Source organism: Vigna unguiculata, chromosome 5 (genome assembly GCF_037176805.1).
Source record: "Vigna unguiculata cultivar grain cowpea cultivar isolate G323 ecotype 2 chromosome 5, ASM3717680v1, whole genome shotgun sequence".
Classification (NCBI taxonomy): Eukaryota; Viridiplantae; Streptophyta; class Magnoliopsida; order Fabales; family Fabaceae; genus Vigna; species Vigna unguiculata.
In genome coordinates this window covers 12,221,237-12,233,134 of record NC_140796.1, presented here as the reverse complement: position 1 = coordinate 12,233,134, position 11,898 = coordinate 12,221,237, and the positions used below count along the sequence as shown (strand labels likewise).

General features: G+C 38.5%; 2 protein-coding genes across 2 annotated transcripts; one reads left to right on the top strand and one right to left on the bottom strand.

Moving 5' to 3' along the window:
• Window positions 1-933: 933 nt before the first annotated feature.
• Window positions 934-3,219, top strand: LOC114183172 (tropinone reductase homolog At5g06060-like). The gene is made up of 5 exons (XM_028070092.2): window positions 934-1,163; window positions 1,260-1,467; window positions 1,577-1,793; window positions 2,083-2,195; window positions 2,919-3,219. Exons 1-5 carry the CDS (start codon window positions 1,072-1,074, stop codon window positions 3,084-3,086), a joined length of 798 nt encoding a protein of 265 aa, XP_027925893.2. The 5' UTR covers window positions 934-1,071; the 3' UTR covers window positions 3,087-3,219.
• Window positions 3,220-11,328: 8,109 nt separating this feature from the next.
• LOC146886083 (uncharacterized) lies at window positions 11,329-11,898 on the bottom strand. The gene has a single exon (XM_085673296.1). It carries the CDS (start codon window positions 11,896-11,898, stop codon window positions 11,329-11,331), a length of 570 nt encoding a protein of 189 aa, XP_085529422.1.

The following is an 11,898-nucleotide window of genomic DNA, read 5'->3' as shown; positions in this document are numbered from 1 at the left end:
GCTTGAGGAAGCATTCTGAATGAAAATGAGAATGTGGGTTTGGAAATGTATGGAAAAACCTTGAGTAGAGCGAGAATGTAAAACTTTGGAGGGAAAGGTTAAAAAAATAAGGGAATTAAAGGTGTAGAAATCTACGGAGGTTATAGAACTCTTCAAAAAACAATTAAAATCCCCATTAATCTTAACACTTACACAACTTAACACAACCATTTTAAATATTATGATTTTGCGGAGGGTTTTTATAACGTCCATAAATTAACTCCCACTAAATAATAATTTTTTTATAATGTTTATACTCTTAACTATAAATATAATTAATCAGATCATTTCAATAAATTGACTAATAAAATATGACGACTCTGACACATCTAATTATTTATCATATATATATATATATATATATATATATATATATATATATTTTTTTATATATATATATATGACCCAAATTGTTAACAATCTCTCACTATATATTCTTATAAATGTGATAGATTTTATGGACTTAAAATTGTCGTTATATACCTTGAGTATATCCAAAACATCTTGTCCATTGATTATATCCGCATATAGAATCAAAACAATTTTAATTGCATTAATCCCAACTAAACACTAATGCTGACATAACTAAATGACATGGACTCATTATGAGAAGTGCAGCGTGAAATATTCCGTTAAAATGACTTGTACATGTTTATTTTTCCATTAGTACTTTATCTCAATGAGATCAATATAATAAACTTAACATACAAAGTTTAATTTCGGAATATATTTATTAAACCAAATATGTCGAAAGACAATGTACGCATACTACTAAAAAAAACTCATGTTTCCTAGATGCATAGTTATGGGCCAACGAGTTTTGTTTTCTGAGGACCCACTTCAGGTTCATTTTATTTGGCGATAAGATTAAAATCATTCACAGCCACAAATGTATCAGAACTTGGACATGTATATAAAAAGAGAGCTATCTTGCAGCTCTTGCTTCTGCTTCACATCACAACTATTCAGTGAAAACGTGTAGAGAGAGAGCACTGTGTTTTCTGTTTTCTGGAGGATTGATCAGAAGCAAAAATGGCGGAACCAAAGCTGAGCGGCATAAAGGACAATAGGTGGTCACTCCATGGCAAGACAGCACTTGTGACAGGAGGCACCCGAGGCATTGGGTTCGTCATCTCATCATATGCTTTAATCTTCTTCTCTCTTCGCATTCATTTTTCCTTTTATATTCTAATCTTTCTTCTTCCTTTTGAATGTCTTAGACATGCCATCGTAGAGGAACTGGCAGAATTTGGTGCAGCTATTCATATATGTTCACGAAAGCAAGATGATATTGATAAGTGTTTGGAAGAGTGGAAGAAGAAGGGATTCAACGTCTCTGGTTCAGTCTGTGATGTCAAACATAGCCACCAACGACAGAAGCTTATGGAAACTGTTTCCTCAATCTTCCACGGAAAGCTTAACATTATGGTAACATTATTCAACCACCCATCTTAAATTCATCTACTCCCTGCAAAAACTCTGAAGCAAGATTAAGAATATAATTAAGATTTGTTTATTTGTTATGTGGTTGTATTAGGTGAACAATGCAGCGATAGAAATAACAAAGGACATATCAGATCACACTGCTGAAGATGTATCAACTATAATGGCTACCAATTTTGAGTCCGTGTTTCATTTGACTCAACTTGCACACCCACTTCTTAAACAATCTGGATATGGGAGCATAGTATTTATTTCATCCATTGCTGGTGCAAAAGCTATTGCATCTTTATCCGCTTATTCAGCCGCTAAAGGTATACATACTAATTTCTTTTTCTAATTTTCCACATATATTAATATAACTTGTTGATAGAAACAAAATATATAATTTAAGGACAATGATATTTTGTCTACTAAATTTTGATAACTTTCTCTTATAACGATGTGTCATCTTTTAAGTAGTTTTGAAATATTAAAAATGAAAAAATGGAGAAATGGAAAATCATTTGGAATGGAGAATCATTTAGAAGATGCCACCTAAAATTATAAGAAAAAATTATCAAAATTTAGTAGTCAAAAGATATTTTCCATAATTTAATTCAGGAGCTATGGATATATTCACCAAGAACGTAGTATTGGAGTGGGCAAAGGATAACATTCGTACAAATGCTGTAGCACCTGGACCAATTTGGACTTCAATCCTTGAATCTTTCAGGGTATGTTGGAGATATGAAAACGTGACGTAGATTTGACACCATAATCTATGAATAAAATCATATAAAATATTACATTCAATCCAAACTTTTAAAATAACGTATTTATTATTTTTCTTTCTTATATATTTGTTTATCTTAATTGTTTTTATTTAATATAAAACCAAATTCATATTTGAAATCTTAATACTCAATATGATTTTTAATGTTTAAAAAAGTATTTAAATGATTTTTAAAATGATAAAAAACGTCCCCTTCAAGAATTCCTAGTAAATAAGCAATTATAAGCAATTATAGAAGAGCTTGGTTTACAAAATTGGAGTAAATTGCACCTTCTTTATCGTGTTTATACCCTTTATTTATTAGTATATTCCTTCCTCAGTTCATGCTTATATAATCAAACTTCGTATATTATGGAACATCGGTCATTGGGGTATTAGGGTACTTGTGAAACTCTGTTACGTGTAATTTCGAATTGGAAAATGATTTTTATTACTATTATATTTTGACAACTTTCACTTACAACTTTATGTGTCATCGGTTTTTTATTTTTTCATTATCTCATTTTTAATATTTCAAAATCACTTAGAAGATGATACTTCATATTGTAAAAAAAAGTTGTCAAAATTTAGTAGTCAAAATATCATTATCCTTTCAAATTTGACACACCATTATGTTTTTGTTTGCTCATATGTTGATATATCATGGTCATTGCTATTCTTATAGGAAAAAATTGGACCGAAAGAGATTGATGCTTTTGTTACATCTACGATATTTTCGGGTCGTGTAGGAGAAACCAACGAAGTATCACCACTCGTTGCTTTTCTTTGTCTTCCGGCTGCATCATACATCACTGGACAAATTTTCTATGTTGATGGCGGTTTCACATCTTAAATTTCAATTAGTGACTTTACAATTAATTAAGAGTCACTTCGTTCGATTAATTCTAGTGTTCAATTTGTATTTCCATGTTTCATATATCCTTTGAAACTTGTTTAGTATAATTGGTTGGCCATTTTTCCATTTATATCTTAAGTTCTTATTAAGCATTGTCTAGCGTAGTATATTTGGCTCGTATGTATCTTATGCCCAAATATTTGCTTGATGTTGTTGGTGATATTACATAAACAAAAAATGAGACAAATTTACACACTTTATTAATTTGTAAGATAGAGTTAAGCTTAAAATTCATATTTTAATATATTTTTAGAATCATATAAAATTTACTATAATAATGTTTATTGGACTTATCGTATAACTCATTATTTGATCGATATCGGACCATCTACAAATTTGTAGTTTGACACTTGAAATGTGCATGTTTGAAGATGAAGGCGTGTGTAAGAAAATTTGTAACTTTTGTACTTGTGATTTTAATAATCAGCAAGCTATTTTTAAGTGTCTGTTTTTTAATGTTGGTGAATGTTTTTATGAGGGAGAAGTGATATTTTCAATTAGTGATAACAAATGAATTCGTCGATCAAATTTATCTTGATTCTAATGAGAAACTTTTATATTTACTGGATACAAGTATGAGTAATATTTAAATTTTTAAATTAAAAATGGAGATTAGAATATATATATATATATATATATATATATATATTAATCCTCTGTCTTTGTCTTTATATCTATCATCGTTTTTGTACCTGATTGATATTATTTTAGTGCGGAACCAGACGATCTCAAGAACCCTCTGTGTCGAACCTCCTTTTATTCCTCTCTGAACTCCTCTTGGATCTCCCTGCCGTCTGCACTCCGAGGGCGGGGATACCTGCTGGCACTCCGACGCTCAAGTCAAATAGTGATTCGATATGAGGTGTAATTGGTATAAAGTGAGAAAAGCATACCTTTACGTGTTCACTAGGTCTTAATTTCTACTAGTGTCTTAATGGACCTGTTATTGTTATTTGTGGGCCATTTGTGTTCGAGGATCCACTATTTCCTTTCTGACTAAGTTTATACACATCGGTTCCTTCCTTACTAGCTGAGATTGCATGTTGCCACTTTGTCATTGATCAGCTCTTTCCTTTTTGGCTGAGATTCGCTTGTCTGTACTTCTCAAAATATCATGCTCTTTCCTTTTTGACTGAGATTTGTCTATCTGTACCCCTCCAAATATCAACTTTTTCCTTTTTGACTGAGATTTGTCTCTGTATACGCCTTTAAATATCAACTCTTTCCTTCTTGGCTGAGATTGCGCGTTGCTCCTCTACACCTCTACGCCATAATCCCATTTTCCATATGTCACTCTATTGGGCCAGGATATACACGGCCAAAAGGGTCGGGATATACCCGGCCATCACTCTTAATGGGTCGTCTGCGTCGTGCTAGAGAAATGCCCCAACAATTGGGCCAGATCGCGAGAGCTCCCCACACTCGGGTCGGCATGATCCCAACCATTTTTCCCTTACTAGGTTGGTACGTACCCGACCATACACCAACACCAGCCCCCCTAGGCTCGTAGTGAACAAAGTTCACAAGAGGCTATGACGCGCTGCCTTGGAAATGTGGTCGGGGTGTTCCCAACCACTTGCATTTATGAGACTTGCTTTAATTGTGGGGAAAGAGAAAGTATTAATTCAGCTCGTTGTTCGAGGCTGTCTTGTCAGATGAGATTTAGTAGGTGGGGAGTTAAAGGAAATGTGCTGACAACCGTTGGATGGAGCTAGATCTCACAGTTATAAGAGGTTTGTCCTTGTGGAGGGGCTCCTCTATAAATAGGGGTGGGATCTTGGTGTTGGAGCAAAGGATCCACTTAAGAAGTGTGCTAACCTTCAGCCGAGTGTATCCTGTTTGCACTACTCCAGGTATGTCATCCTCCTCTGCTTATTATCTTTCCAGTAGGCATAGTGATTCAGAGGAGGAGTGGACCGTGTCCAACTCACCGTGTAGTGATAGTTCTCAAAGGGGTGATGACGACTCTGTAGGTGCTGAGGAGTTCTCGACCCAGCGTCATCCGGGGTATGAATGGGTAGATCCCTAGGTGAAACTCCCTTTGTCTAGGTTTAGTAACTTTGCGACCATAGTTGCTTTCCGTAAGAAATGTGACATTGTAGCTAATACAGTAGACGAGCGTATTGTTAGTATAGAGCGAGCCAAGAGTGGGGACAGTGTTTGTCTCAGTAGAGAAGATCATTCACATGATTTTTTTCTTTATGTACTCGGCCTTGATTTCTGATTTGCATGTTTGTCTCCCTTTTGATGACTTTACAATGGGAGTGTTAAGGGTGTTGAAGTAGCACCTAGTCAACTGCATCCTAACAGTTGGGCGTCCCTTCAAGTGTTTCGACTGATCTGTCGAGTGTTTCATTTGAAACCCACCCCGCAAGTGTTTTTGCAGTATTATTGTACACGTCCTGGGGAGTTGCTCAATTGGTTGTCCCTAGTGGGTCAAAACCATTAGTGCTTGCTTGCGTCCTATACTTAGTCTTTTAAAAGGTTTAAGTCTGGGTTCTTTAAGGTACGCATCTGATCAGCTGGGGCTGAATATTTTTATTTTGACGATGGTGAACCCAAATTCCCTTTCTTCTAGACTAAAAATCCCACCCCGTATCGGGTTTTTTCGAGAGCATCCCTCACCCAGGAGGACTTGTATGTGCTGTCTTATTTGGACCAATTGCCCAAGAAACTCTCCTCTAAAAAAATTATTGGTGTGTTTAGGTCCTCCCATCCGTACGATGATCTTTTTGGTATGTACGTTCGTTTGACTACTTGTAGATATCTATTTGTTATGTTTTGACTAACACTTATTTTATTTGCAGATATCATAGTTGCTGCTGGTCCCTTTGGTAAGGAAGTGTTTCTGGAACTGAGGAGGAAAAAACTGGAAGAGGAGAAAAGGAAAGGTGGTGAGAGTGCCCGTCATGCTCCCATAGAGATGCCTTCTCAGAAGAGCAACCTGATGCCTCCTGCTGCGGAGAAGAAGAGAAGCAAACATAAGGATCACGCTGCAAGGCCGAGTACTCCCCGACCATCTTCTCTAAAGAAGTCTCGAGGTACTTCCTCTGTTGATAGTGCGACTGACTCTTTAGCAGCGTTGTTAGATTCACAACTTAAAATTAACCAAGGCATAGAGGTTTCCTTATCGTCAGAGGAGGCTGAGATTGTTTCAGCCATGCGTCCTGAGACTGTGATGTATGCGCTGAATGAATTCTATGCCAGAGCAATGGTGATGGGTCGCCATCTGGACACGGTGCTAAGCCAACTACTAGAGACAAGCAAGCTGACTGCTGAGATAGAGAATTTGTAGAGGGAGTTGGTTGAGGCCAACAACAGGAGACAGAAGGTTTCCCTTTAGTTGAGAAATATGAAAAATGAATGATCACAACGGCTGGCGAAACGTAACGCCTTGAAAGTGCGTTGTAGGGACTTTGAGGAAAAAGATGAGGAGTCCCAAACAGCCTTGGAACATTTAGAGGAGGAGTTGACAACAACAAAGAAGAAGAACGCTGAGAAAGCTGGTCGAATTTATCAATTGGAAGGGTACGTGATGTCCCAACATTATGAGGGTTTCTACAAGGCCCTACGCCAAACTTCACATTTGTTTAACTTCAACACGGACGATGTGTATTTTGACATTGACAAAGATGTGTATGAAGGCTCTTTTACTTGCTTCCTTTAGAATTTTGTGTTTACAATTGCTGTGTCTACCATTTTGTATGTCACTGGCCAATTTCGTTTGTAGGTGAAGGCAAGTACGAGGTGTACCCGACCACTTCTATTTTTTTTTTTTGGATTTTCCTTTGTGTATTGTTGTGTTATTTTAATTTTTGTTGGTATGAGGGGATCATCTAGGGCGTTGAAGCTTCCTTTCCTATTGATATGGATATGGGAGGATTGTAAGACCCGGGAAAATTAATTAATTAAATAATTAATTAATTAATAAATACGGGTAGAAGTTGCCTTTATGGCATTAATTGTTGTTTAATATGACGTGGAAAAGTACTAGTTCAAATGGTTGAGAGTACTTGGTTTGTGTGAAAGGGCTTGGGTTTGAGTCCTATGTATGTCAATTATGTGTAATTGTTTTGTTATTGATTTTTAAGGATATGTATGAGTATGTGATTATTATTGTAAGATATTGTTGATTTGTGAGTATCACCAAATGGGATTTGGTATAGTGGTTGTGCTATGGCCTTATGGGTGGAAGGTCATGGGTTCAAATCTTATTGGGCATAAAGTAGGCTTTATTTTTGCTAACTATTAGTGGTGGTATGAATGTGAAGGGGTAAAGAAAACCTAGCAGAAGGATAACCATTAGCTGCTGAAAAATATTTCCACTAAGTGACTTGAATAGCTATTAAGCCCACACTTAAGTCCAATTCGTTTTTTTTTTTTTTTGCATTAACCTACCATGAGCCACTTATAAAAAGCTAAATTGAAGAGAGAATAGGGTTTCTGCAATTGGTTATTGTGCCTATAGAGAGGAGAACGAATTTGAGAGATAGTGAGTGGAGTTGTGAGTGTGCAAGGGTTGGACCAAGCGGGGACTACGAATCAAGGCTTCTACTTTTTCAATTTTGGTCACTAATTCCAGGTTAGGGGAGCTGAACCTGAAATTGTATGTGTTAGGTCATGATTGTTGATCGTTCAGATTTTGTGTGATGAATTTCGTGCTGATATTAGATGAATTTTGGGATTGTGGGTTTGGTACTGTTGTAATGGAATTATGACTCAATTGTATGAATATAATGAGATTATGCATTGGATATGATGTAATTGAGTGTGCTTGGAGTTTTGGGAACTAAAGGTAGTCTAAAATACGTATATGTGTTGTTGAAATACGGGTAAACTAAATTGGTATGAATTGGAATGTAAATTGATGTTTGTGTCACTACTGTTGTGTGCATAATCAGTGTAGAGACCTGCTATTCTCGCTCAGACGAGCCAAGCTCGCCTAGGTGAGATTAGCAGAGATGTAAACTCTATTGCCACACGAGCGTCTCGCTCAGGCAACGAGGATTGGGTTTGAGCGATATGTACGCTCGCTCAGGCGAGATAAGTTCGCCTAAGCGAGATAGTGTGGAAGTTGCACGTGTTGAGCGCGACTTCTCGTCTAGGTGAGGGTTTGTGGTTTTTGAGCGAACCAGGGTCTCGCCCAAGCGAGATGGCCTCGCCTAAGTGAGATGTCTTGGTCATGCTTGGTGTTTCGCGTGTTTTTCAGCTCACGTGAGTTGAATTGTGTTTTTGGGCGAGAGATGAACTCGCCTAAGCGAGATAACTTGGTGTTGTTGTTGTTTTAAGCTCGCTCAGGCGAGGTGGGCTAGCCTCAGCGAGGCTGGGAGTTTAGCTTGGGCGAGAGGTCCATAGCTTAAGCGAGTTTATGCGAGTTACTATGTTTCTTGTGCTTGTGAGTGTGTGTTTTGGTTGTCCAGCATGAGGATAAATTGTATATGCATGTGGTGTGATGATTAGGCTTGAAGAACTAAGTCCATTAGGGGTTTGGGATGTGCTTAGTGGTTGGACACATGATGGGCATGGAACTGGTTGAGTTCCCGTCGGCTACTAATGGACAAGGAGTCCTTAGTATGGTGATTGCATGTGTCGGGCGCACGATGGGCAAGGAACTGCGATGTTCCCGTCGGCTACTATTGGGCGAGGAATCCATAGTATGGTGATTGCGTGCGTGCCAAGGTCCAAGTGTGAGACTTGAATGTTTATACTACAGGCGAGGAGTCTGTAGGGCAGGACTATGAGCAGGATAGGCTCATAGGGTTGGACCACGATTGAGTTAATTTCGTGAGAGCACAGAGAAGTCCCAAGACCTAGTTCATGCATATGACTCATGAAGGACTATGAGGTCATGGTTGGGTGATTTGGAAATTATAAATCTAGTTATGTTATTTTGGGTTGGGAAACATATTTATATCATGTTTTGTATATGTATTTTGTGCATAGCTCACCCTTTCTGTGTGTGTGTGTGGCGATGATCGGATAACTTGTTATTCGGGAGCAGATGATGTGACAGGTGGGTCAGGTGACACTTAGATGCGGAGCGAGGCCTAGCCGGGGAATAATATTGTATATGTATATAATTGTACATTTTTAGCTTTGATAAAATTATGTAATCCCTTTGGGAGTTTTTGAGTTTTTTATTTGGTTTATGAATTATGAACTCCTGGATTTATGGATTGGAAATTAAATTTCCCGTGGTTTTGGGAAATGGTTTGTATTAAATGTGGACGTTATTGTATTTCCGTTTTTATTTATTTATTTTCATGTAATATTCCTTAGGGATGTTACAAGGATCATCTAAATTGATGAAGCTTCCTTTCCCATAGAAGAGTGCAAAATACTAACTAATTGTTGTGCTTGATTGAAATGTATGAGTGCTTTGGTAATAGATAATGTAATCATAGGATAATAATAATAATGAAATAATTATGCTTTATTTATTGCTATGATGCCTCGTTAAAACCTTCTTGATCAAAAACCTTCCTTAGGAAAAAAAGATCAAGGTAGGAAAGAGTACATCATTTATTACGCAATCAACTCACAAATTGTTCAAACTAACTATAATAAAACTTGAGATGTGAGGTGTTCTAGGTGGCTGGGATAGGGGCACCTGGTAGGTGCTCCAATCTGTATGCGATGTTTCCCACAGCTTCTTTGATTCAGAATCGCCCTTCCCAATTGCGTGAAAACTTTCCCTCATACTTTCGGACAACACTTGCCATGTGCCACACTAGATCTCTCTGGTGGAAGGATCACGGTTTGACTTTGGTATTGTAGCGGCACTAGGATCTGAGCTTGGATGCCTCCTCCCGAATGCGTACTTGATCTCGAAGTTCTTGAACCAGGTTTAGGCTTGTCAACATACTTTCTTCGTTAAGGTGTGTATTGAACAAATGCTTCCAAAGAGGGTTCCCCAATCTCGACTGGGATCATCGCGTCTACTCCATAGGCTAGGCTATAGGGTGTCTTTTGCGTTGTAGACTATGGGGTGCAACGATATGCCAACAAAACCTCTAATAATTCGTTAGCCCACCTACCTTTGGCATATCCCAACCTTTTCTTAAGCTCTCGCAATATGACTTTGTTTGCTGCTTCGACTTGCCCATTTGTTTGTGGATGCTCGACCGAGCTGGTAATATGCTGGATATGGAATCCCTTATAAAACTCGGCTAGCCCCTTGTCGACAAATTGTCTACCATTATCTGCTATGATGATGCTTGGTACACCAAAACTGCACACTACATTCTTCCAGACAAACTTCTGCACTTGTTGGGCCGTGATAAGGGCAAGTCGCTCTACCTCAACCCACTTGGTGAAGTAGTCTATGGCCACCAGCAAAAATTTCACCTGACCCTTCCCTGGGCAAAAAGGCCCTAGGATATCCATGCCCCACTTAACGAATGGCCAATGAGAGGTAATGCCATGTAATTCCTCTGACTGGAGGTGTATCATGTTACCATGTTGTTGGCATTGGGCACACTTCCTAACGTACTTCTCGTAGACCTCTTTTACAGTTGACCAATAGTATCCCGTTCGTAGTACCCGGGCTGCCATGGTTCGAGATCCTGAATGTAAGCCACAAATTCCCGTGTGCAACTCCATCATAATATACTGAGCTTGACGGTTTGTCACGTATTTTAATAAAGGGTTGGAAAAGCCTCGTCTATACAATTCTTCGCCAATCAACATGAATTGAGAAGCCTTTTTATGCATCATAGGGTTGTCTTCTCCACTTCTATCGCCATGCTGTATAGCATAATGGTAGCCATCCATTTCTCGTCCTCTGGTACGACTACCTCGGTAGTATTGATATCCATTAAAGTTACAATGGGGCGATCGAGTGTAGTTGTTATTACGAGTGTCAGGATCACCTTTTCTATTGTCAGGATCACCTTGCTAATAAAATACACAGGTCGCTGGTACCCCTCCTGATCTTGTACAATGGCTCCACTAATAGCATTGGTGGAAATGGCTAGATATACTAAGAGGGATTTTCCCTTGCTAGGCTCCTGCAATACCGGGGGAGAAGACAGGTATTCCTTCAACGCTTGAAAAGATTGCTCGCAAACTTCATCCCATACAAACTTTTGTGCTTTCTTCATGAGCCTAAGCATTGGATGGATTCTTTCAGCTAACTTAGCCATGAAACGTGATAATGTAGTCAACCTTCCCACCAATCTCAATATATCCTTGATGTTGGTCGGACTTCGCATGTCAAGTCTACTCCCTCTTCCCTTGGGACTTTCTCGACATTATTCACTGTTTGTCGGGGAGGCAACCTGCGTCTTTCTTTCAAGCTATCTGCATAGCATCCGCGCTCAGTCGACTGGTCTACATGCATAGTGATTATGTCTCCTGAAGCTGACGGAAACTTCATGGTCAAGTGATATGTGAATATCACCGCACCAAGCGTATTCAACGAGGGTCTCCCTAGCAAAATATTATAAGAGGTGTAAGCGTCAATAATAAGGTATCGAATATTTATTGTTCGTTTCATGCCCCCTGTCCCAAACTTGGTGAACAAATCAATGTAGCCCTTCATATGCACTCGCTCTCCTAAAAAGCCTACGATCGACTTTGAGTGCTGTTGGATTTCTTCATCTAGAATTTTTAGTTTTCTGAATGTGCCCCAGTACAAGATGTCCACCGAACTGCCTGGGTCTGCCAAGGTTTTCCTTACTACAAAGTCCTCAATTTTTACTGATATCACCATTGGGTCATTTTGCTGGAGATCAAGCTTGGAAATCAT